The sequence below is a fragment of the Sander lucioperca genome, chromosome 21 (assembly GCF_008315115.2).
Source record: "Sander lucioperca isolate FBNREF2018 chromosome 21, SLUC_FBN_1.2, whole genome shotgun sequence".
NCBI classification, from domain to species: domain Eukaryota; kingdom Metazoa; phylum Chordata; class Actinopteri; order Perciformes; family Percidae; genus Sander; species Sander lucioperca.
In genome coordinates this window covers 24,164,731-24,190,657 of record NC_050193.1, presented here as the reverse complement: position 1 = coordinate 24,190,657, position 25,927 = coordinate 24,164,731, and the positions used below count along the sequence as shown (strand labels likewise).

Here is a 25,927-nt window from a genome sequence, read left to right as displayed (position 1 = left end):
TCTCTCATTCTTTCTTTTTCCCCTTATTGTTTATAGGAGGTGTAATGTTTACTCTATTAACAACAAGTCTGTTGATTAACCGTCTTTGACACAGGTGAGTTTATTTGGAGGAGCGTCGAGTTCATCACATCTGTCAACACCTAATTTTCTACAAAAAAATAATTTAATTTTTCTGTCTTCATTTTCATTTTGCACATTATGAGTATGTCTGAGGCTGTTCAGTGTTTATGTGTGTGCATGCAGGATGCATTTTGTCTCATAGAGCTGCTAACTGCTGTTCCTGATGCTTTTCGATTCTGACAAGAATGTCATTTTGGAGCATGGGTTTGAAGACCTTCTACTGTGGTGCTGTGGAAAGCATCCTAATAGGGGGCATCACTAACTGGTTTGGGAAATGCTCTGCTAGACCATAGAGCCCTAAAGAGAGTGGTGTACTCAGCAGAGCATGCCATCGGATCAACACTCCCCACTGTGCAGGACTTATATACCAGACAGTGCAGAACCAATGCTAGTAAGATTATGAAGGAACAGACTACCAGCTTCCATAGCCACAAGCCCAACACAGAGAAACACAGAGAGACTAAGAAAAACCTTCTTTCCTCAAGCCAACCAGATGGTGAATTCTTTTGCATCCTCTGTCTTATCTAGCACATTGTCCTCATCTAATCCTTTGCTCTGCCCTGCACATTGCATATTTGTGCTTAACTAAAAGGTTTTATCTTATTTTTTAGAATCCTTATTTTCCACACTAGTCTTTTAGCACAACATAACTGATGAATCCTAAATCCTTGACTCTTTGTGCATATGGAAAGCCTGTTAATAGTGCAGTAAATGGCAGAAAAGTCAGACAGACACGCTGGGGTGTTTGCTCTATTGCTGTTTTCACAGAGAAGAATTTCCTATCTGGCTTTTAGTCTACTGAAGGGATTTTTGAACCTATAGTTGCTTTGTTGTTTTTGTCCTCCATTTACTGTGACAGAAATCATTTGATATCTACCCAGTTAAACGGTCAAAAAGACTTTCAGAAAAATGTGAATGATGCTATAAACCATTAGCTCAAATGTAATCTGATTTACAAATCTCATATTTTGCGTGTGTGCGTTCTCAGCTAATGGAAATGGACCAAAATGGGCCTTTGACTTTGCCCAATCAGACCAGTGTGTGTGTGCAGAGGGCAGGACCAGGCAGTGGGAGTGTATCAAAGAGAATACCATATATAAGACATTAAGGGTAGCCGTGCTTTAAGTATCCATCCTTCCTTCTGTCCATCAGTTGGTCTCTCTGTTCCTTTATCAGTGCTGCTTAGTTTTTTGTGCCCATTCTCCATCATGCTGGTTCAAGCTCTGCTCCAGACCTCGCTGGTTCTCTGGTTGGCTCAGCAAACTCTGCAAGGCGGTAAGAACAACAAGGGATTTCATAAGAAAACACAAAACTCTGGTTGTATATTGATAACATCACAGTTTGACAAACTTTTTTTTTCAGTTTTTGTGATGATTATTTTAACAGATTTGTTTTTTTCCCACCTGTCTTAAGCCCCATGTCACCACATTTTCTGTGCTCTTGTTGAAAAACATCTAATTCCTGATTAATTTCTCTACTGGCCTGTCATGTTAATTATTATAAGTTTTATGTATATTAAAAAGATCAGATTGATCTATTTTGATTCATGGAGTTTTCAGATGTTGTGGATACTATTCACCTTTGTGTAATAATATTGGTTTTAATATTGGTTGAGAAAGTCATCAGGTTTAAAATATAAAATATTGTTACCAAACTGAAATATTTGTTGTTAAAGTTAAACAAAATGATTGAACACTTTTGACTATCAAAAATGTAAAGCACAGTCTGGTTATTTCTGCACAAATTTGTAATCTTTTTTTGGTAAATTTTCATTGCATTTATACAATTAGTACATACAATTTGTGGCAGTTGTCATGATAAGTTGTCACTTCATCAAAGAGCTGTAAATACGTCATAAGCAGTATGATTTCACCTTGACAGCTCTGATGGATCTCCAGTGGTTCACTCTCACTAACTTGTTAAGTATCATGTCTGTGAGATTGAGGGAGAGAAAAAATTACTTGGACGTGGGCTTGTCCATCAGCGAGTCTCTGCGGTTTATACTATCTAATTTCTTTGAATCAAAGGATGCGATGAAAAGGTGGCAGAGGCAAGCAAAATTTGACGACCAATTGCGAGAAGAACAAACAGACTCCACACAGTCGCACCATTTTATCTCATCCTCTGTTTCCATCAATGGATGTCTGTTCCTCTCTCCTCCTGTTGCCAGGTCAGGTTGCAGTATTCATGAGACACTATAGTGGCATTTGTAATACTCAGTACTTTGAAGTATTGTCATCTATATGTCTCTTAAAGTACTCCCCCTATTGGGGACAGTGTTCAAAGTGGTAAAGGTAAAGTCCTGAAAGTAAAGTAAGTCTTAAAAAATAAAATTACTGACACTCCATGTCAGTTATGTGTAAAACTATTAAGCCAGCAACCAGGAAGATTTATTAAAAAGAGAAACTCCTCCAGCAAAAATCTATTGCTTTTTAAATAAATTAACCAGAAATGTAAAAGCCCTATTTACACAAGTGTTTATTCCTCTCCCCCCAAAAAAGCAGTTCAAATCGTGCATCTTTATTAGCCTATATGCATCACTATTTTCATTTACAGTGGATGCATATATATAACTGTATATCGGTTTATATACGGTCTGTTTAAACAAGGGTGTATATTGTGTAAATATGTTTGTTTTATTACTATTATTATTATTATAACTAATTCTATTTTTCTTTATGTATATTTTTTTCTCATATGTCTACTTAATGTATATTTGTGTTATTCTGAAGTGTGTACATTTTATTCTTTTGAGCTGCTGTAGCACAGGAATTTCCCCAGTGTGGGATTAATTAAGTATCTTATCTTATTTTAACACATTTCTACTAATCTGGGTATATTGTGTCTGTAGTTTGGCAATTTATACATTATATTTAATTTTTTTTTCTTTTTAATTTATTGGTCTATTGTATAAGACGTTTTGAATAATTTAAAGACAAGTTTCCACCAACTGTACAATGTTACTGTGTTTTTAAATTTTTCAGGAGTAAGACCTCAAAGTGTATCCTGGGGGAGAGTGCTGCCAGCCAGAGGTAACATTATGCCACAAAGTTAGTTTTTTTTTTTTTTTTTTTTTAAACTTCTCCAAGCATGTATACGTTTTAATTACTTTGAAGCAACGTTGACCAGTAGTTTTCTATGTAATTTATGTCTTTTGAAGGTCAACTAGCCATGTTTGAAGGAATGTTTTGGGTTAACGTTAGTTAGCTTGAAACGTTAGCATAGCAAGACTAGCTAGGCTGCTTGTTAATGTAATCTTAGATTGTCCGCTTTTGTTTTTAGTTTGCCATAGACCAAGGCGTCATGTTATTATTAACGCCTGGAAACACCAATAAGGAAACAAACATTTTGCATGAATTTGCTCAAGTGTCTGTCTCTTCTTTTCTTGTCTGTTTTGTTTTTTTTGGCAGGTGTTGGTATTGGAGTAAAACCTGGAGGTCAGTGGTTTTCTTTAGTTAGCATGCATTGCCCATTACACCAAATCGTTAACTAGTAATGACTAAAGTACACATATGTGTAAGTTATATAATGCCTTAAGATTAGCACCTTCACTGATTGATTTGTATGTTTGTGGATGCTTTGTGTGCAAGTGCTTTAGATTTACAGATATGTCAGGAGAACAAAGAGCATATGTAATATTCTTTGTGTTAACATATCACATTTAGCTACATGTGTAGTGTGTGTGTGTATGTAAGCCATCATGTAGGCTACATATGTACTGTAGGTAACATGTACCCATATGTAGTAGCATGTGAAATTAGTTATGTATCGGACATATTTTAAAATATGCCCTGAGGGTTCTAACTCAAACCAAATGTTAGTTATCACTTTAGATGGACATATGACATATAATCAATATAATGAATGTAAGAGGAAAGTGTATTTCCTGCTTTAATTTAGGATTAATACACAGCTAACAGACATTAAATGGGCATAAAATCAACTTTCTTTTTGTACTTTTTCATCAGTTGCAGGTGCCCTTGGAGCACTGGGGAGCCGATATGGCACCAAAGCAATGAAGACTGGAAGTATGTTCAACTTTCTGTTTAACTTACTGCACACAACATTCTTATATTACTTTCACTTCAGATGAGTAATGTTTGTATTTTTTTTCTTTCTTTAAATTTTAGTTGGCCGTTATCCAGGGGCTCAGCTTGGTGTTGGTAAGCTGTTTTAAGAACACATCTTTATCTATGATGCAGCCAAAAACAGTTTTACGGAGCACAGGTTTGCCAACTGGCAAAGGAGGATGTTTAATCAAAACAAATACAAAATATGAATTACTTCTTTCATTAATTACCATTAAACCATTATAGAGTGGAAGTTCATCTTAGGTAAATTGCAAAAAAAATTATTTAATGTAAATTGCAAAGTGAAAAAAAAAACCCTCCTTCCAGTCCTGATGTAGAGAAACAATCTGTGTATCTAAAGTCTGAATTGGCAGACTGTGCTGTTCAACAACAATGTGAAATATGTTCTTTTGATTGTTTTGACAGGAGGTTACAGAGCTCTTGGATTAGGAGGTAGAGCAGGTCTGAAGCAAGGTGGATATGGAGGCCAGGGAGCCTATGGTACATCAACATATCCACTTATCAAACTCTCACAGCCTACTTGCTTTTTATTATCTTCCCTTGACTCCTGTTGTAGATTACAAATTAGCTCTATGTAGATAATAAAACTAAACATTTTGACACATATTTCTTGTGATTGCAGGTGCCGCTCTGGGCACAGGAATGTTGGGGACTGGACTTACAAATGGACTGGGACTCGGCCAGGGAGGGAAACATGGTAAGACTGACATATATAGAGGAATATGTTATAATCCAGTTGATATTTTATATAGATATTGATAATGAATCAACACGGTTAACCGCAGTATGTGTAGATGGGCGTTTGATCCTTTAACACAAAAATAACAAAATCACAAGCAGAAAAGCACTACAGTGAGTTGAATTATTGTTTATTCATAAATGTGTATGAATCAAAACACCCATAAGCATTTGTGCAAGCCAAATCTATTGGATACAGTTATAGAACAGACAACTAATTTATAAAACACACAATATTTGAGTAATGATTGGGGTGATTTTTATATTTTTTCTCAGCCTTGTACTACAAACAATAGGATCGTTCATTAATATCTGACTAATATATCTATATCTTTTTGCCAAAGTAACAACACTTTTGGTCATTTCACATGAACGGTTTTTGCTTTTCTTTTTTTGTCTGTGCCTTCCTCACTGGGTTAAAGTGGACAGGTTTCAGTTGGAAACAAAAACAACATTTGAATTGCTTATGTTGCTAAACCTCTATCATCCAAATCTGATCAAACCACAACCAAACAGTTCTAATGAAGCAGAATATTTAGATATCAACCCGGTCTCACGCCAGTTTGTGAAATGGTCACGTTATTTTGATTTATTGATTCGTGTACAGGTCACGATTTTCTCGTTTATTTCGTGTACAGGTCACGATTTTCTCGTTTATTTCGTGTACAGGTCACGATTTTCGAACGTGACCATTTCACGAACTGCCATGACACTGGGCTGCTCTGGGGGACGCAACAACGGGGAAATGATACGGCACAACGGGGAAATGATACAGCACACGCCGGCGACAACAACGGGACGGACCGCCACATGCAGGACGCAATCCCCGGGCGCAGGGACACGATCCACGGTCTCTGTGGCACGCAACAACGGGGAAATGAAACGCCACACGCCGGCCACAACAACGGGACGGTTGTGCTTAGGAAAAGAAGAACGCGGAAAGGAACTGCAACACACGGGACGCGATCCCCGGTCTCCGGGGTGAAAGTCCTGTGTTGTTTGACCCATCCACCACCCGACCAACCTCCCTGCGCGGATTTTCGCCTTATCAGTACTACTCGCTACCGTAATCGTTCTGTGATCACGAAATATGCTTCCCGTTGAAATACATTACTTTAAAATTCGTGCTCACCACACGAAAATAACGTGTTCAGTACACAAATCAATAGATTCAACGTGACCATTTCACGAACTGCCATCATACTATTAATAAATATTAACTAGTATGTTTTTCCCAATATTTGGTTGTTGCTTATTTAATAATGAATATTCATGGTATAGAGAAATACCTAAGATTGAAAGTTTTCTGGGGCTTTACACAACCCAGTGCAGTCTCCCATAAGATGTGTTCTCTAGCAGCTGTAAAATTGTCCGTGTGGCATTCAGATTTTGGCAGAAAACAAGGCTAAAATGAAATCAGATATATGAAAGGTGCTGAGCCAATGAGAGAGAGACTTGAAACTAATTTAACACATTTTTATATGTTTTTTTAGAGACATTTATACAATTATTTATGTGTTCCTGTTTGTGTGTCTTTATCATCACCTTTATTCAAACCTGACAAGAGTTGATTGTACTCATTTATTAGCATTTCACTGAAGCAGTCTGTGTAATGTCTTAGGAAAAAAGTACCTTTTAAAAAGTAAAGGTAACGACAAAGACAAATCTTACGTGAACAGTTTCAGCTGTAGACATCTTTGTAAATAAAACTGTTTCTGTGACTTTACAGGTTATGGTGCTGGTCTTGGCACTCCACCAGGTAAGTGATTAGATGGTTCCGTGATTTCCTTAGGTTGTTTGTCCAAATGGAAGTACACAGTGAGTTACACTCTCTGTAAACCCTCTGTGTTTGTTTGATAAATCTCCACTAAGTGGCACTCTGTCATTGTCTGTGAACATGATGTAAGAGGCAGATTGTATCTCAGCAAATAAATGATCTGTCCTTGTAAAACAGAGGAGAAACCCAGGGCACTAGTGATGTAATCAGAGTGCATGTCAGAGTTACAGATTTGCTCCACTTCCTCTGAACTTGGCTTTTTGTTTTCTTGCCAGGATATGGGGCTTTAGCCGGCATTGGCTATCCTGGAGCCCGACCAGGTAAGTGATGAATCAGGTCTTACCTCAGATCCCATTACTTCTTGTACCATCGCTCCTGCCACAAACACACTTATGAGTATGGATAAAATCCGGTTTATCACATTGAACAAAAGAGAATGTGATAATTAGATTGTTCATTATCACATGTGAAGGTAGCTGGGTAGTCTTGCAAAATATAAGCATGTGTCCTACTCTACTAAACTGAGCTGCTTACCGTTACAAAGATCCTCATCTTAGAAAACATACCTTAAGGCTGTAGACTTGTCTGGCCATAGTGTTGGCCTGGGTCTCTGTTTTCAGTTAGCATCTTGAGTGAAATCATACAGTACAGTTCCCCTATCTGCTATTATTAGGAATTGGACTTGGGTATTCCACTGGACAGAAGGCTAAGGAACAGAAACCTTCACCATAGCAACGTGCAGTGTTTGTGTTTGTCGGTCTGTCTCCGTCTTTGTTCTGTGTTGTATTTGTCTGTAACCTCTCTGTTGGTGTCTTGTGATTTACTGACGTTGAGTTCATGCTAGCTTTTGTTTGCATGAAATCACATCTATCTACTGTACTATTATCATCAGCTCCTCTGTTTTATTTTGTGTGCGCACAGGGCTGATGTTTGACTGTGTTTGTCAATTAGTGTTTCATCTATGTTGCATCTTGCAAGAGTTCCCCTAGTTCTTATTACCACAGTATAAAGTCTGCGTTGATGTCTGTGGAGTACTTACTGCTGTAGTTTACAAGAGGTGAAGGGGCTGCTGGAATATAGGCTATACAAACTAAATACACTAACAACTTGATTTAAAATAAGATTAAGGTGATATTTGTGGAAGCTGTATTTTGCTCCATTAAAGGGATTGTTCATATTTTTTGTATGTATATCCAAAGTCAATGTATTACCTACAGTAGATAGCGGTCGGCTAGTTTGTTTGTGTTATTGTGTGACTTTGGTGAATCCGAACTAACCCTTTTAAAACACCAAAGTCATACAATAACACAAACTAATCAATTGCTGTAGACCAGCAACTCCCTGGTTCTATGAGGTAATATTACTGTTTTTGTCAAAGGAGTCTGGTGGCTTTGAAGAAAGCATAGATGGATATAACTGCTTCAGCTCCCCGTTGGAAATGGCTGTGAAAATATTTTAAATATAGCATATAGGTACTCCTGCCTGCTTCTCCAAACTGTGGCCGTGCTGACTGCCATCTACTGTAGGTAAAAAACACTGACTATGGATAGGTATCTCAGACAACCACACTTCAAAAAATCTGAACTATCCCATTAAGCTTGTAATACTTTTTTTTTTTTTTTTTTTTTTTAAACTTAGAATACTTTTGCTCATTAATTGGATTTATTTTGGCACATTCTTGGGGGATATCAGGTTACTGTGAGCCATGAAATAAAAAAATATTCCCTCATTCTGGTTCACAGTAATTGGGTTATAGTATGCATGCAAATGCCTGTAGTCTCAAGAAAAGTCTTTTTCTTGAGACTTTTAAAACTTTCACTTTTAAAACATTTGCTGTGTACTGTAGGTTTCTGCTTTCATAGCCTGTCAGTGTTTTACTAAGCTTTGTTTGTCAGTTGTCTTTGTCACACGCTGTTGGGTGGTGTCTTTGTCCTGTGCTGTTAACATTGGTGTGTTTTATGGCATTTCAACAATTTTGGGTGCCAACATTTTGTTGTCATGCGTTGTGTTGATGTCATTGCTCTGACTTAATGAAAAGCACTACGAGTGTCCTTCCAAAGTGTGGCTTCCGTTGTTTGTTGTCTCAGTTCCTAATTATGGTGATGAGTCTGTCCTTTGAAACTGGACTAATTTCAGGCCATAATGGATTTTGTCTAGTCTCTGGATTTTGTCTAGTCTCTGTTGGGTCTCGAGTTACCTCCATTTGAGTACTGATTACTCTATGGATGGTGTGTTATATTGTATTGGATGCTCTGATGCACAACAATTGAAATACAGAAGAGTAAATATTTTTGCCACTGCAGTGTGTTGACACTCAAAGAAACACTGTTGTCTGTGAACCTTCAAGACTTCGTGAATGCATGATAATATTTCTCTGCCAGGTGTGTCTGCAGCAGATTTGGGTGGACCACAGATGGCCAATCTGGGCCAAGCTGTTCAAGATCTGAAGAGAGAAAAGAGCAAAGCACTTGGTCCCTCGTATGGAGACAGAAGTCTTGGACCTGAAATGCCCAACATCAGGAGAAGCAATATACTTACTGCTCCTGAATTACAGGCAGAAACTGGCTTTAGACCTGCTGTATTGCCACATGGAAGAAATGTCAAAAGCCTTGATCCAGTAGTTAAGTCTCTAAGTCTTGGACATATGACACCCCTTGATAAAAAGAGTAAAGGTCTTAGTCTGGCTGTTTCACAAGCACAAGGAGGAGAAGGTTATGAGCCTACAGTCTTAGAAAGAATAGGTGCAGCAAGCCATGGAGCTACACTGGCCGCTGGAGGTGTAAGACAGCAACTGCCTCTTGATAAAGACAGCATTAGAAGTCTGGGTTCTGCTTCCTCTCAGGTACAGAGTGCAAGAGACTATGATTCATCTATCCAACAAAATCAGCGAGCCCCAAACTGTGGATCCGCTCGTGATTTGTCAGATGTGTTAGGAATCAATCACCATGAGCTTTTGGGTTCAGAAACACGGAGGACTCAAGGTTTAGTGCCCCAGGATCATGTTGGTAAGGACAGCAAACATCTTGTACGTGCAACTCCACAAGTGCAAGGAGAGAGAACCAATCAACAGCCTCTTTTACAAACTCAAGATGGCAGAAGCAATATATTCTCTCTTCCACAAGGTCAGGAAACCAGAAGATATTTATCTGTTGTAGCAGACAGGCAGGGTGTCAAAGACCTTGGGCTTGTGGCTAAAGACAAAAATGGACCTGGAATCCATGGGACTGTAGCTGTAGAAAATCATCATGCACAAGGAGGGGGTAGCTATGGACCAGTTATCCCAGGTGCAAGTGGAACCCAAAGTTTAGGCATCACCTCAGTAGAAGGGCAGGAAGCCCAAGGCTTTACTGCTGATGGTCAGAAAGCAAAACATCTTTCCCACGCTGAACGTGAGTCAAAAGCTTTCAGTATCCCAGGACAGACTGGGAGGAATACCCAGGCAACAAGTAAGAACAAAGCTTTGTCTTCATACACCATTATATTGTCTTTTTGTGCATTATTGAGATCTACACTATATTTCCCCCCCCCAAATTCCACTTTCTATCAGTTATCCAAACCCTTAATTACAAATGAAATGCAGTTAATTTTCATTTGCTTTTATTTTTCGCCATCTTCTGTGAATTTCTTTCTTGATTTATTTTCTTTATTAAAGCTTTAGTGCGTAACTTTTTGATATTAATGGTTGTCGCTTACATTCAAGCCATTGCCACATGAGTTGCTGCAAAGCTAATTAAGACTATCAGCTCCACACAACTCTCTCTGTATTTCTCAGTATGGCTATGTTCAGAAGATTGTGGCGTCCGGTGACTTTCCCTCGCGGAAACTCAAGTGAAGATAATTACCTCTTCTGAAGAGTCCATCATGTTTTTTTAAACCTCCGTGTCCACCTTGGCTACTAGCAACTGCGTGGAGGAGGGGTGGGGGCTGTGCGCGATCATGGAAGGCTTGTATCATGTGGACGTGCCGACAGTTTTGTTGTCATTACTTAGAATTCCTCTTGGGGGCGACAGAAACTACGCACTGCTGCTTTAAAGTAACCCAATTGTTTCCTCATTTTCACGCTGCTGAGAGATTAGTCTTCTGCAGGTTGGCAGAAGTCTAAATAATCACGCCATTTACATGTTGTCACTTACTGCGTCTTGGGATTATTGGGTAACAATCTGATATAAAAAAAAACATACATTTATATCTAATGGAGATGCAAACAAGGAGCTAACTGCTAACAGCTATCTGGAAATCAGCCACATGAACGAGCTAAACAGTGTCCTTGTATAATTTTGTTTCACCTTTGTATGGATAGAGAATCATAGCATCATTGTGAGGTTGAATCACAGATTCCTTTTCAGAGTGATGATCCGTTTTCTGATGTACAGGAGAGTGAGCCAGTAGTAATCTGTCTCCTGCATGTCCTCATGCTGAAAAAATTAAACAAATCTTCCTGAATTTAGACATAAAATAGATTATTATTATTGAATAATGTTGGTGTTTGTAGTGGTAGGCACCTGCTAGTTTCTCAGGAAACAAACGAGTAACAAACCAATTAAGAATAAATACAGAGCTCTGAAGCTCCCTTCTGACCATAGATTGTGTAGTTGAGTCTCCCAAAAAGCAAAAGCAGGAAGAGGGGCATTTTCAGGCAGTTGTAAAAATGGAATGCTTCTTGGTAACAGGATTAGTGTGGCTTCTGTTTATACTAAACCAACTTTCAGAGGGCATTTGAGAGCTAAGAAGTAGTAATGTGATCTCTGTGTATCGAACCACAAAACATACTTTAATATTCTTTCATATCTGCAAGTCGTACACTTAACCTATTTGAAAGGTTTTTCCAAAATTAGGAAAGTCTTCTGTCATTATAAAGGTTGGATCCTCCTTCATGAGCTCAAAGTCCCACAGCCAAAAACACACTTTTCTATTGTCCTTGGGACATTTGTTTGTGGATGGTGTTGTAGTATTCACTAATACCTTGGGCTGTGCATTTAAGGCTCATAATTACTTGATCTCTTAATCATTGATGGATGTCAGGACAATGAGGTTTAGAACAGAGTTCTAAAAGTCTGTGTTGGTTAATCTCTTTACCTTCACATTACAATATGTATTTAATTATGTTTGATGCATGGTAAACGGTATCTACAAGTATAGTAATAGGTACATCTGGTACAGTTTTCTAGAAAATGGTCCCGATGCTGTAGCTCTTATTTTTGCTCTAAGCAATGGTAAAAACCTAATATCACCAACATCATCTATGTGTCTCATTGTGTGTCTTTCTGGTTATACATACAGTGAGTTTCAGGTTGTCACATACTGTTATTTGAAGCAGGCAAGCAAACTTTAGTTATTTAGCACTTTTTAGAACAGAGGTTACAAAGTGCTTTAAAGACCATTGAAAAGGGAAATAAAGAGATATTAGAGACAGAAAAGACTATATGTAAAACAAGGAAAAATATGTGTATGACCCACAAAGAAGATGCTATAAAGAGATGCTGAAGGAAGATACAGCATCTGGTGGTGTGGTTTTTGGGATTCATTCCAAGAAAGTGTTCAGTGGAGAAGGTGCAAAAAAACCATCCAACCCTGGAAAACATGTTGAAATCTATTGTGTGTGTGTTTTGTTTTTTGTTCCGCTGTCAGCTGCACATGTCCAACAGCAGCCCCTCTATCTACTGTGCAGCCCCTGTATCTACTGTATATGGGAACGGTTTTATTATGTGTTTAAAAATGTGATTTTGATTTAAACCATAAGCAGTACTGAGCGTTCGATACTCATGTTTTTCTTTATAAATGTTGGCACTAGTGTTTTATTAATAAATAAAAAAAAGGGGTCATGTCCTTCCAGCCAACAGAAAATCACAGGTGATTTGCTAAGCTTGTGTTGGCTTCCTCCACAGGATATATGGGTGGAGCAGGAAACTATCTGGGAGCAAGCCTGGGTGCCGGGGCCCACGGAGCAGGTAATGTTGGGCACAGACACACAACACAGGAAACCAGCAGATTTGCATTTTGTTTTGCCAGCAGATGGAGATCTTGATGTAGATTTACACTACCTGTGGTAAATGATTCCCATGCACTGCCTACAGGTTTGGGACAGGGAGGATACTTGGGTGGTGCAGCTGGCAAACTTGGAGGTACATGTTCATTTATATTTTTCTTTTTTTTGTTTTCATTTGGCATTTTTTCCCTTTGCACCATGCCCTAACTCCTAACTCTTTCTCTAAACTAAATCTCAGCTGCTGCTGCTCATGGACAGGGTGGGTATCCCCTAGGCGTTGCAGGGAAGTTACCTGGTGAGGCTGTGGAATAATTTAACTATGTGTCTCCTTTCTGAAGTCTTTTCAATCTCACTTTGTACTCTCTTGATCTAGAGGGCCTCCTCCACAAACCTAATGACATTATGCAAAAGTGGAAGCTTTTCCGACAACACAATCTTAAGAGAATCAGAAATTCTCTCCACCTGAATTTTAATGTTCAGAATCTGAATGGAGCCAAGGACCAACAGTAGCTCCTGTGTCACGCACATAGACTGTTAATATTAATGGACAACGCATCTGGTTCGGCGAAGTGCTGCAAATGCGGAAGTACCTTAAACCTGCATTCTAAATGAATTCCAGCAGGGGGCGACACGTGCGGTTGCAAAAGGAGTTCGGTTTCTGTAGAAGTCTATGAGAAAGTGACCCACTTCTCACTTGATTTATTACCTCAGTAAACATTTTCATAATGAGTTTATAGTCTCAGTCGCTAGTTTTTCGTTAGTCTTCTGCAACACAGAATGATGTTAATTTTTTGAATTATGGTCTCGTTGATTTTAAAATCGGCGATAAAGCAGGGGGTGTTTTAGGGCGTGGCTATGATGTGATTGCCAATGAAAGTGTGTAACGTAACATAGAGTGTAAGGGCTCCTCCCTCACTCCTCCCTCTCGTCTAAAATCGTCACATCCGCAACCAGGATGGCTGCGCCCGTAACGGCAAACTCGAAGACGGATAGCAGATCTCCACAAACCAATGGATGACGTCACACATGCTCTGTCCATTAATATACAGTCTATGGTCACGCAGCAGAAAATCAGATGTTACTCCTCCTACTTTGCCTTGTAAACCAATTATTTGCTTGTGAGTCTTTCTAGAAAAAAAAAATCAGCTGTGTCTGAGTTCATCTTCACCTTTCTTTAAAGGTCACAGAAGAAGCTGCTTCAGAGTCTTCCTTTCCTTTCTGGTGAATAATTGATAGTATTTTTAAAAACAAATCTTTGGTTACTCGCAAACCATTTCAGTCATATCCAAATTGTGTGGATGCCTTTTCCTCTTCTTTTGTATGCATAGAAGTCAAAGCATCTATATATATATATTTATATCTTTCTGTGTTTCATATTTGTCCGAAGTTAAATGTTGATGTCTTTTGGTAAACAAATGCAGAAGAAGCAAGAGTCTGTGTCCCATGCAATATGTTTTGAATGTGTGTTATCACAGGCTATGGTGAGGGAGCAACAGGACACCTGGGTGCCATGGCAGGCAATGGATTTGGTAAGTGGCAACTCATCAGTACATGCACAGAGAAATTCCAATTCTACCAGTCAAATTGTGTACTGCAAGTTACAGAAGGCAACATAGAAGACAATTTAAATATAAAAAAACAAAACCTTATCCTTGAAACTTGAATTGTCTGCCTGCAATGACCGAGGATCCCTCTTCATTGGTGTCAGAGGGAATCTGCATCAAAGCCGTCACTGACAGGAGTGATGATATTCAGTTAAGACAGGCTGATCCTTTGTGTTTAGGGACTTTGTTTGTTCTTTCTCTAAGATGTTGGTGCAAATGCTTTGCCTACAGGTATTTCACATGCATGCAGAGGGCTCTCTTGAAGATTTCCTTTACTTTTGGTTCCGGGTACAATCAGAAATGTCAAAAACGGCACTGACTTGAAAGGTTCAGCTTTGAATTATATATGTTTTTAAAATGAAATACTCCTTTTTAAATGTTTTAACATATAGCTCCTTCTCTCCGCAGGTTATGGGAATGGTTACAGCGATGGTCACGGGGCTGGTGAGTGTCATTTGAAGAAAAAAGGCGAGGGGTTAAGGAGAACTCAGTCTAACTCACAGACATAATTATAATGCTAATTAGAACTATGTTTCAGGGCTTGGTTACCCTTCAGAGTTAGCTGATGGTGCTGAGAACAAAGCAGGGAAGCATCAAGGTAACAGTTTTGGGGAGTTATAACCTGCTAAAACCCATAACAGGTGATGGCACTAACCCGTAGATGCTTTAACATGGGACAAATATACAACTGACAAAATAAGAGGCCTTCAAGGAAGCACACATGTCCAGTCTGGTATTTTATCCACTGGGTGTAGCTATTGTCTCTTATTTATAGAAGCTGACCAGTTTATTCTGGGGGTTTCTGACCTCCTGCTCATGTAGTTGCTTTTCACACAGTTTAATTTAAAGGTGTGAATCCGTTAATGGATTAACAGTGTCTCACCTGCATGTTTATATTCTAATTTTTCCAGCCCTCAGTACAGGAGGCTACGCTGGACAGGTCCAGGGGGCATATGGTAAGAGATTTAAGGATGGAGCCGCATTAGAGATGACTCTGTGTTCCTTTGGCTACCAAACACTTAAACAAATTGAAACACTAGAAGTGGGAATGACTCCACCAATCTTGCACAATCAATCAATCAAATTTAAATTAAACTAGTGGAAAAGATGATATGATCAAACACTTCTCTGAAGGGATGTACGATATTGGATTTTGGCCGATATTCTATATATTCTGTTATTTTCAAACTCATTTTGTCTGATGCTGGTACCGATATATACAATTATTTTTTTTATTTCACTGAAGAGAACACCAAGTCTCTTCTGTGCTACTTTTTACTACTACCTAGTATTATGTTATTCTCATTTGTCGTAGATACAGACATTAAACAAGACGAACAACATTTAATTCTACCATAAATGTATCATTTTACAAATATAGACATAGACGTTCACCTCCCTGTGCTGGCCAATCCCCTTCACTTTCTTTAACCAGCAGCTAGCATGCAAGACACAGGAACTTGGCTTGGGTTTTGAGGAGTAGTAGCATTTATACACCGACAGATAAACTGAACACAATGCTACATTCAAGGCTCAAGGCTAAAGCGTTCCTGCTAACTTCATACTCACCGACACACACTCCTTCCTTTAAGATTGATCATAGTAACTTATGAGTTGATTACATAATACATAGCAGCATAGTTTCCAGAACAGAAATGCAGCAAATAGGCTAAAGCTAACATCTGTTGATCACATTTCAGTCAAATCTTTTACTACAAATCATATCAAGCTGGAGTGAAATAACCTCCTCCAATTCACCAATAAGAGCTCTGTATTAATATATTGTCTGTGATGTCACTGAAGCCCCCCTTGTCTTCTTTCAGGAGCACATGGTGCAGGACTGGACTCAACTGGTGGCAAATATGGTGAGCAGTGCTGACATGACCTCATCCTTCTGTCATGCTTCTATCAATGTGGCTTTCCATGCATGAGTCAGACTTGAACTAGTGGATAGCACAGAGCTGGTCCATAGTATGTGTGGGTGAAAGGCTGAAACGAGAAGAGATATGAGTAAGTTTCCCCATCAGATTTTTTTCCTTGCAGGAGGAGGAGCTGCTCAGGTACCTTACGGTAATGCTCCAGTGATTCCTACTGGACTGGAGGGTAAGAGTTGCATGCGTTTGCAAGTACATCTGTATTACAGTACACATCATAGTAAGTTGTATCAAACAAATGCACATAATAAGTTCTACCGTGGCCATTGAAAATACTCATTTCCTGATTAGCTGGCAGGTGTCTGTCAAAGTCAAAGAACAGCTAAAGATAACAACAACAACAACAATAAGCGTATTTCCCAAAATGTTGAACTATTCCTTTAAGGTAACCATTGCAACAATACTTTTTACTAAAGCATAATACTATTGGATCTTACTGTGAGTTAAACAAAATTGACTAAACAGATGATGATTTAAACACAGTGTCTCATTTTGCCTGTGGTAAGTTAAGGAGCCATGTTGTAAGCATAATGATACACTCCAAGGTGTCCAGATACACAAAAATAATGGACTTGAAATTAATTTTGTCACGTCAGATTATTTATTTAGTCGTCAGTCACAGTGTTAAGGGCCTCAAAATGCTGTACGATACAATAACGAAAATAAAATCGACACCCCCAGCCTTAGGCTCTCATAAACTCCAACAACAAAATACAACCATCATTCTCGTTTTGTCACACCACAGTCACCCCTCCTGTTTACCATAACAAAGTTTACAAAACATCACAGCTACTAGAACAAATACTTAACAGATTTGTCACCCCCCCTCCCAGGGGATGGAAGCTACCCGTATCCTGCTCAGCAGTTCAACCTTGGTGCTGAAGGTGCCAAAACCGCCAACAAATATGGTGAGAATGAGAGAGCGAGTGTGTGTGTATGAGCTATGAGGTGTGAGAAACTGTGTGATGGAAAGATAACGGTTTGTCTGTTTCTTTGAAACAGCGGGGTGTGATAAGTCCCACTGAGGTTGGAACCGTTAGTTGAGCAGATAATAGAAAAAATGGATAACAATGCTTGTGATCAGAGCTTTGAGGCTGTGCTGTGTGTGTTTGTGTCTCTATGTCTACAATACTTATGTCTGTTATGACTCATCAGTGTTACCTTAATTGAAGTCCAATTATCTACATGTTGTGTTGTTTCAGGAGCTGGAACAGGATATGGAGCTCAGCAAACAGGTGATTTTTCATGCACTCTCACCAAATAAAACACAAACATCCTTTCACATAATGCACAAGGCCCCTACTGTCACAGCAGTTCATCACATTGCAATTCACAGAGGTGGCTGCATGAGCATGTAGTATTTTTAGTATGTCTTGCATAATTGAGATTTGAATTTTTTAGTATAACCGTTAGCTGTGCACAATTTTCTAGCTACTCCTGAAGTCCAAACATTCATAACATAAATGTATTTTGTGTATTTGGTCTGTTTTATAAATGTAACATATTTGCTTGTGTTTGAAAAGGTTATGGTGCACAGCTGGGAGCAACTCAAGATGCCTTGGGTAAGCAAGAAACCCAGACTTCCTCATTTATGACCAACTTCCACTCACTTTGCTGTTTCTGGTGACCTTATTAGTCATGTCTTCTTGCATAATATTACAGTGGCAGCACAGAGTGTACTGCACATTTTGCTGTGCTACACAATAGCTTTCATATCTAATTACAGTATTGTGCAGTTTTGTATGTGTCTAAATATTACTGTGCTTTCAAACGTGCACATTTTCTTCCTGAGTAAAACACGTGGTAAAGCTATTCTTGGAAAATGATTTCTGTACTCATAATTGTTCTTTTTACATGCTCTGAACATGTACTTTTACCTAAATTGCTGTCACGCCAAAAGTGCAACTGCATGCATTATGGATTATTTTCCACTCAAGGGTATGGGGCCTAATGTTGGCTGAGTCCTAACCAGTTTTTTGCAAGGTTTAACCTACAGTAGCTGTCATACCTCTTTTTCTTGCTGCTGCAGTTTCCTTCTGAGCACATTTATAACATTGAACTGGGTTGATCCTTTCACAGGAGAGCAAGCTGGCAAATATGGCGGAGTAAACGGTGCCCTTGGAAATGGATACAAAGGTTAGAATGAAGGAAGGTTTACAATTGGTGCATGAAGGTCTAGTTAAAACATTATAAAACTATTAAAACTTCCACCAAGGAGGGCATCATGTGATTTCATTACCACTGTATAAATTGTATTGTGGTCTTGTGCTTGTTATCAACCAATCAAATTCATCGTTTCCTGATTCAGTATCTTTGTGTTCCTCCCCCCTGTCCTCTTTGTCTCTGTCTTTAACCAGGTTAATTCAAATGACCTGGGCTTCTTTAAGTGGATCATTTCCATAATGTGTTCAGTGTAATGTGTTTTAAAGCTTTTTGTGCGTTTCATCTTAATGGGTCCTGTTGTGTTGTCTGTTTCGTCTTGTGCTTTATTTTTTGTAACCTCTGTGTCTTTCTCTGTAAGTGGACATTTGTCTTGTTTGTCCAAAACCTGCAGTGCCCCACCAGTCTTATTCTGTCAACACTGGAAAAAAGTGGTGGTGATTGATTTGCCTCAATGTTTTAAAATAAATATTAAAATGATGATTTAACTGTTTTAATCTAATCCATTATATATCAAATGATGCGGAATAGAAACTTTTGAGTGAAAACATTGTACATAATGTTTATTTGCATGCATTGTTCTATGTAATGGTGTCAGCGAAGCCTCATCCGTACACAGGAAGTTTTACCACTTCCTTTCTGATGTCTAGCAACACTGCCTAATATAACATCATGAACACTCTGATCAAAACAATGCAATAAAATATCAAATACTTCAAACAGTTCAGATATTATGCTTTTATTATGGATACAAATAAACAATAACACAAAATTTAATTTAAATACATAAAACACTAGTAGATATTATAAATGTTTGTATACAGTAGATAATAAAATGCTACAATGTGATTGCACAATCACAAAACATACAATCTTGAAGCATGTTATTTTTGTATCTGTAAATAAAAAGATATACAGCAAATAAGGCATGAATAAGTTTATAAGTAAAAGCTGCATTAAATCAAGCAAGAACATTTATACCTCTTTCACACCACTGACCGGGGTTGGGCCAGGGTTGTTTGACAATGTTCAACCCGTCTTTTGGCAGTTTTGCCTGTAAAACTCTGCTACCGCTCTGCAAAAGGCAGACTAGTGAAGATCCAGGCACTCACTGACAGTGGACTGTTTGAAAAAGAATTGAATCACTCTGCTCTGCTGCTGTTGAAGCTGCCTGTGAAAATCCTAGTTTTATACAGTCTATGGTGAAATCCCAGCATAAAGCACAGTGTGACAAAATTGATGTTGTTTTTTCAAAGTGTGTGGCAACCTGTGACGACTGCTGCACTGTCATTTTCAACCAATCACATAGTTAGTCCCGGCCTGGCTGGGAGTAACCCAGGTCGTGGGCAAATCCTTTGAAATCGATCCTTGTCCTACCCTGATCCAACCCACCTCACATTTTGAATATACATCTTTTGAATATTTAAACAGCAATAGATTTCAGTCATCTGAATCTTTTGCTGATGTTAATTTCTGAAAGCCTATACAATACTCTGTCAAACACATGTACAGAAATTGTAAACTGCAGACTTAAATGTAAATTAAACAAAACAAACAAAGTGAACATACCAAGTATTAGGACATTTTTTCCATAATTGAGTTGCAGCCGTCAACACATTATACCTTCTCCCCAACCAACATACTTCTCATTCATTGTGATCAGTAGATATTTAATAAAGGATGGATAAAGTGTTTTGCTTCAATTAACCTTAATAAAAAGAGTAATGTTGCTATGTAAGCATGCGTAAAGCCAAACATGGGTGTTCTATCACATCAACAAAGGACATAAAAAGGACATTTTCCTGATGTTGAGTTGCAGCCACTTTCTCAACATTTTGTCAATTCTTCCCTAACTGATGTACCTCTCATCTTTATTGATCAGTAGAGATTTAATAAGGGATGACAGTTATGGATGATGCCTTTTGCTTAGATTACACGCGTCAATACACTAAATACAGTTGCTTACACCTTGAATATAAGCCTCAGTAAAGCCAAGCATGGCTGTTATATCATATCAAACTTTTGAGTCTGGGCAATAAGACTCAGGTTTTTCTGTGAGCTGGTTTCATCCACAAACACACCCATCTCTAAGAGGATGGCCTTTGGAACAGGATGTGCATGACGGGACACATACATCCTCTTCAGACTTTGACTCATAGGCGAAGGTTTATAGTCCTTGCATAAATCTCCGCTCAGACTCGGAGCACATTTCACCTCCCATTTGTAGAATAGTTGGCCATGTTGCAGGTTACAGAGATCCTCCTTGACTCCAGCAGAGAGGACCTGCTCACATTCTCCCAACAGGTCGTCGTCCCAGTTGTTGTCCTGATCCCACACTTCAAATCTCACTTTACTTCCCGCTGACAAATCCTGGGGGCCTAGGTCGACGACCATGGCCCAGCGTGGGTAGTTGTTGTTGTGAATGACAGGAGAACGTTGGACCATCTGCCCGTTGAAGGACACCTTCACGTAGCCATCCGTGGCTGTGGTGTGGTCTCCCCAAAGACCAGAAGCCCGTTGTACAGTTATGATGACCCGTGCCATGCCCTTCCGGGTCGGGCAGCAGTCTTGGTTTACAGCAGGGTCATTGTGGCATTGGCAGACACAGGTATCCCTTGGGTCGCTCTTGATGCCAGCCTGACAGCGGTCAGTGCAGTTCTTCCACAAGCCTTTCTCCAGGATATAATGGCTAATGGCTGAGCGCAGGTTCTTACGGACAGGGGTGTTAGTAGGCAGTAATTCGTGAAGCGAATCCAGGGAATATGAGACTATGTCTGGGTTCTGTGGTAGTGAGTTAAGCCATTCTTTGTAGGCTGATGGATCTTTGTCGGCAGAGAAAAGAAGGTCTGGCTCAGTGGTATAACCCCCTTTTATTTCTGTGAACCTGTAGAGGAGAGAGTTAAAGAATTGAGCCAATTTGGCTTTTATGGTCTTGAAAATAGTTATTTCTAAGAGTGTATTCAGTCAAAGTATGTAAATAAACAGAAATTGTGAGAAAATAAATGAGAAAATACCTATCATTGAAGAGGCTGGAGAAGGATGTCTTACTTTCCATCTTGTTAATGTCCTTCTGGCAGTGTTTTGCTTGAGTTTTTATTGTAGCTTTAATGCTGGCGGACGCCTCAACTTCCAGGCACATTTCTACCTCCTCCAGGCTGAGGCCCTGCAGGCTGGCCTGGCACTGCCTGATGCTGGTCACAGATAGAACACTTCCTCCCAATTTCACCTGGAATGATATATTTAAACACATACTGCATAAGCAAATGCTTTACTTTGTTGTTCATTTTATTTTATTGGTTTATTTTTTGTTTACCTTGGTAACATAATGGGTGCCAAAGTTGTCAATCAGTTTGTAAAATCGTTTCTTGTATTCAGGGCTGTAGATTTTGGGGAGCTGTTTCACTGCTTTTTGAAATTCTCTGTGCAACTTGGGAGTGCCGGTCACTCTGTAGCTGTTAACAGTTAAACACCAGATAAAAGACCAAACCAATATTAAACAAGTGTATAAAAGTATTGCATTTATTTTCAGAGCTAGGAAAGAACATTTTTGTGTGTGAAGAAATGTCATCCTCTTCTTACCTGTAGAACTCACAGGACATGCTGTGGCTTGTGAAGCTGAACTTGTCATTCTTTGTTCTTTCCATGGAGTAATCAGCCAATTTAGAATGGGTACCAGCTAGCATCACTGAGCCGCCTTTTTCACCCACATTAACATCTAGATTGACCTGCCAGTTGTTTTCCACAGAAGAGGTGCTGGAACTGACCACAGACTCACTGGATCGGTGGAGTGTACTGGCCACTTTCATGCTGCAGGACTGCTTTGGTCTCCAGTCCACCACTGACAAGGGGAGCTTTTGCTTTTTGTTTTCCAGATAGGGGTTGCTACAAAGGGTGCACGTTTTGTCCTTGTGTTTCCACTGATTCATGTCGAGAACAAAGGCTCCTTTACGTTCCATTTTGGTGATATCAAAGCCTTCACCAGCCAAATTGGTACCTGGAGCAAATTCTGCATCCAGGCACTGTCTGGGTGTCCCCTCTACGCATGATTGATACGTACACTGAGGGAGGGACAGCACGAGGCTGGAATAGAGGCAAATATTCAACAGAAACATGTTGCTGTTAAGTTGGGTAGTGGATGCAAACTGATGGTTTATCCTGAAAAAGAAACATTTTAGTGAACAAACATGAGCCGTTGAAGCAGTACATTAGTATTAGTACACCCCTACTACTTGATCGTTGGACATATAGTAATTCTGTCACTCCTTGGACCGTGTTTGACATTTTTGGGCTCAGTTTTTTTTTTACGAGTTTGTTCTCCTAACAAATTACTTTGTAATGTCTTTGGTGACATTGGGAATCATGTTATTTTAATTGTGTTAGACCCCTCTGCTACTTTTGATAACGTTTACCATTCTGTTCTTTTGGGCCATCTATATCATGTAGTTTAAGATAAGGCCTTGTGGTTTAGTCTCATCTGCACAATAGATAAGTTTCACTTACAAGTGATAACTACCATCTTTGAATTCTTCCTGTTGTGGTGTACCTCAAGGCCCTATTATGCTTTTACTTGGGTTTGCTTTTAGAAAGGTTTTTATATGAATGTTTTATGAGTAAGGAAATGTATTTAACGCTGTTGTTTAGACCTCAAGGATACACACAATGTGTTTTGGTGAGAAACACGGAATGCGAACATAACTTTTGTTTGTTTGCAAGAAAACTCATCAGGGCACCTTTTAAGGCCACATCCACACGTACCAAAACAATCTTTTTTTCCCCCGTCTTCCCTGGAACCGTGTTAAAAAAAATGTGCGTCCAAACGGATCCATTTGTAAAAGACTAGTTACTATAATCAGTTCAAGGAGTTGATATGCAGTATAGAGGTGGATGAATACTTTCTTTGTCGTCATGTATTTGTTTGTTTTTTGGTTTGTTTTGTCAATGTATATGTCACCATTATGTGTACCTTTTTAATATATAGTGAATGAGTGCTGTATGACTGCTGGCTGTCTCTATGTTAGTCCTATGTTACCTGCCTAGGGACTGCAGATGAAAAGTAGTTATTTGTACTAATTCTGGCATATTTACATGGTGTTTTTATACAACAATGTTCATAAATATGCATGGTCCCTATCAAATAAACCAATAAAATAAAATAGATAAGCAGACAGATTAGCTAGCTAGTTGATAAGTTGTCTACTTCCACTTTATAAACAGCTAACCATAGCAGCTAACGTTAACGTTACGTCCCGGCTGGAGCGTGAGTTACTTTAGCGATGTTTAACGTTAGCTAAATAATGTTAGAGGTCGAGGGGTGTGGCGATGACATCATCGATACGCACGTATGAGGCTTCGCCGTCCAAACGAAGCCAAAAGGGAGCCGTTTTTGAATTTTTTCATCCTGGGACCATTAGTAGTAGCTTTTTCAGCATTAGGTCTATTGCGAAAATAAAACCTTATGTGACTTAAGGATCAGGAGACTTTATATATTTTGTATCCTCGCATTTTGACTGCTGTAACTTTCTTTATGCAAGTCAGTCAGTCATCCTTGTCTTTCCTGCGGTTTGTCAAGAATCTTTTCACTGGCAACAAGAATAGAGAGATGTTTTTGTTGCCTGTTAAACACTGTATGGATTGACACGTTTATATCTCAGATCTCTTTATCCGCTATTCCATCTTTAGACTTCTTAGGTTTTCTGATCAATTACTCTAATCCATTCCACATTCTTAGTCAAATATTCGTTTGTGAAACATTTTAACCCATACTGTCAGATTTTTCCGGTCCATCGCCAAATTTAAAATCCGGTCCTAAGACCAATCTTTTTACAACTGCATTTGAGTCTCCACAACTATCACAACTACACAATTGCTTTGGTTAACATTTGCTCTTTAAATAATGGACTTGTCTTACAGTATAATAACTTACTGAATGTTTAAGACTACTGCTCTCACAAATGTGACAGAACTAAACTATACTATTGCTTTACTTACTGATACAGCAATAAATAGTTTACCCGATGCTAAAACACAATATTAAAATACCCACAGGCGGTTATGTATATTTAAATAACAGGAAAGAATATTTCCATACGAGTACATCAGCTTAGACTCACCTTTGTCTTGCCTGTTCACGCTGCAGTTGTGAAACTGACTGTGAGCATGAATATCAGTGCTTTGCGTTTAAAAGTCAAAAAAGCAGGCACAGAGATAGTGAGGGGGTGAGGTGACAGTGGTCTTTAAAAGAGCAGAGGGAAAAAGTGGTTTGACAGTTTCATCAATGTTGAGCAGACCCAGTACTGAGGGGAGGAGCTGGTGGTCTATAGACATCGCAAACGGGTAGTGACAACATGAAAGTGAGGTTGGCCTTCCAGTCAATAATGAACCATAGACCACAAACCTATCATTTCTCTGAAGTGGTAGTGGGCTTTGGCCATACTCTGTGAGAGCAGGAGACTATCACAAAGACAGAGTAATGTTATAGTTGTAAATTATCAGGTGGGATGACATTTTTAATGATCCCTGTGATAGAATTGGGGTGTTTCAGCAGCAAACACTGATACAGCAAAGACAAATAATCAAAATTAAAATACACAAACAGCCTATACGAGTATGAATTAGTACTATTTTAGCATATGTTAAAAAGGCATTTATTTAAGAATACTGAAAGGTAAATCCCAGATGGAGAAATCAACGTATTTGAAATTAACAGAGAAAAGGAAATGTAATTACAGATAACATAACTAGAGAACAAACATTGCAAACTGATAAATGCATGAGGAGATGTAGAAAAAAACAGTGCAACTAGGAGAGAAACTAACTATCAAATATATAATGCTTTTTTATATGATGGCGTTACATGTGTAATAGACTCTGCATGTGTGATCTAAACAGCTTCATTGTTCAATTCTTCACTTCTCTCTTTAGAAATGGGAGTCAAACTTCACGTCAAAAATCACCAAGGCAACAATGTGATTAACATGTATTAAACACAGTAGAACAAGGTTATAAATACCTGTATAGAAACAATAAAATGTAAAAAAAAAAAAAAAAATGCACAGATAAAAAAAAAATAGGCAAAATAAGGTCAGTAAAAGTGGCATTGAATCAAACTCACATTTCAACAATTGCAGAAACATTTAGATGATCAACCGCATATGCTTTGCTGACCTGTTAAAGGCCAGGCCAGTGTCTACAGTATATTGAGCACTGTATGATAGAGCAAATATGAAAATATTGAAACTATCTTTTCTATCTAGCATATAAAAACAAAAGTCTTCTGTCAAACACAAATTTAATTTCAATTTTTGCTACAAGAAGACCTTAAAGGAAATTAAACTGAACAAAATATAGAGGACATTTTCCTGATGTTAAGTTGCAGCCACTTTCTCAACATTTCGTCAATTCTTCCCTAACTGACGTACCTCTCATCTTTATTGATCAGTAGAGATTTAAAGGTCCTATGACATGCTGCTTTTTGGATGCTTTTATATAGGCGGGGTGTGGCCTTGACCAACTACCAC

The 25,927-nt window shown here is 38.8% G+C and overlaps 2 protein-coding genes across 7 annotated transcripts; one reads left to right on the top strand and one right to left on the bottom strand.

The window, feature by feature from the left end:
• Positions 1 to 1,170: 1,170 nt before the first annotated feature.
• LOC116063873 (glycine-rich cell wall structural protein 1.0) lies at positions 1,171 to 18,902 on the top strand. 5 transcript variants are annotated; one of them, XM_035996399.1, is made up of 25 exons: positions 1,171 to 1,395; positions 3,105 to 3,170; positions 3,531 to 3,557; positions 4,089 to 4,148; positions 4,251 to 4,283; positions 4,617 to 4,691; positions 4,834 to 4,908; positions 6,679 to 6,708; positions 7,002 to 7,046; positions 7,400 to 7,449; positions 9,107 to 10,172; positions 12,612 to 12,674; positions 12,801 to 12,848; positions 12,951 to 13,007; positions 14,188 to 14,241; positions 14,725 to 14,760; positions 14,855 to 14,914; positions 15,228 to 15,272; positions 16,140 to 16,181; positions 16,360 to 16,419; positions 17,084 to 17,158; positions 17,453 to 17,485; positions 17,774 to 17,812; positions 18,330 to 18,386; positions 18,608 to 18,902. In XM_035996399.1, exons 1-25 carry the CDS (start codon positions 1,329 to 1,331, stop codon positions 18,610 to 18,612), a joined length of 2,268 nt encoding a protein of 755 aa, XP_035852292.1. In that variant the 5' UTR covers positions 1,171 to 1,328; the 3' UTR covers positions 18,613 to 18,902. The 5 variants fall into 5 exon arrangements, with proteins under 5 accessions (XP_035852292.1, XP_035852293.1, XP_035852295.1 ...); XM_035996400.1 differs by lacking the exon at positions 7,400 to 7,449 and having other exon boundaries at positions 9,108 to 10,172; positions 16,140 to 16,182; positions 16,358 to 16,419; XM_035996402.1 differs by lacking the exons at positions 7,400 to 7,449; positions 9,107 to 10,172 and having other exon boundaries at positions 1,174 to 1,395; positions 12,951 to 12,971; positions 16,140 to 16,182; positions 16,358 to 16,419.
• Positions 18,903 to 19,133: 231 nt separating this feature from the next.
• LOC116063874 (perforin-1-like) lies at positions 19,134 to 24,684 on the bottom strand. Of its 2 annotated transcripts, XM_035996404.1 has the most exons (6): positions 24,521 to 24,684; positions 21,990 to 22,565; positions 21,724 to 21,862; positions 21,425 to 21,636; positions 20,431 to 21,294; positions 19,134 to 20,212 (listed from the first exon to the last, which is right to left on the bottom strand). In XM_035996404.1, the coding sequence occupies exons 2-6, from the start codon at positions 22,520 to 22,522 to the stop codon at positions 20,179 to 20,181; spliced, it is 1,782 nt and encodes a 593-aa protein (XP_035852297.1). In that variant the 5' UTR covers positions 22,523 to 22,565; positions 24,521 to 24,684; the 3' UTR covers positions 19,134 to 20,178. The 2 variants fall into 2 exon arrangements, with proteins under 2 accessions (XP_035852297.1, XP_031174733.1); XM_031318873.2 differs by having other exon boundaries at positions 19,134 to 21,294.
• Positions 24,685 to 25,927: the final 1,243 nt, after the last annotated feature.

What these genes read in the sequence shown, in the direction of transcription:
- LOC116063873 (XM_035996399.1), top strand. Translation starts at nt 1,329, where the DNA reads ATGCTGGTTCAAGCTCTGCTCCAGACCTCGCTGGTTCTCTGGTTGGCT. An exon ending in TATTGGAGTAAAACCTGGAG is followed by an intron (nt 3,558 to 4,088) that starts GTCAGTGGTTTT and finishes CTTTTTCATCAG; the next exon opens with TTGCAGGTGCCCTTGGAGCA. An exon ending in AGGGGCTCAGCTTGGTGTTG is followed by an intron (nt 4,284 to 4,616) that starts GTAAGCTGTTTT and finishes TTGTTTTGACAG; the next exon opens with GAGGTTACAGAGCTCTTGGA.
- LOC116063874 (XM_035996404.1), bottom strand. Translation starts at nt 22,522, where the DNA reads ATGTTTCTGTTGAATATTTGCCTCTATTCCAGCCTCGTGCTGTCCCTC. An exon ending in ATGTCCTGTGAGTTCTACAG is followed by an intron (nt 21,863 to 21,989) that starts GTAAGAAGAGGA and finishes AACTGTTAACAG; the next exon opens with CTACAGAGTGACCGGCACTC. An exon ending in CTTATTGCCCAGACTCAAAA is followed by an intron (nt 20,213 to 20,430) that starts GTTTGATATGAT and finishes ACTCAACATCAG; the next exon opens with GAAAATGTCCTTTTTATGTC.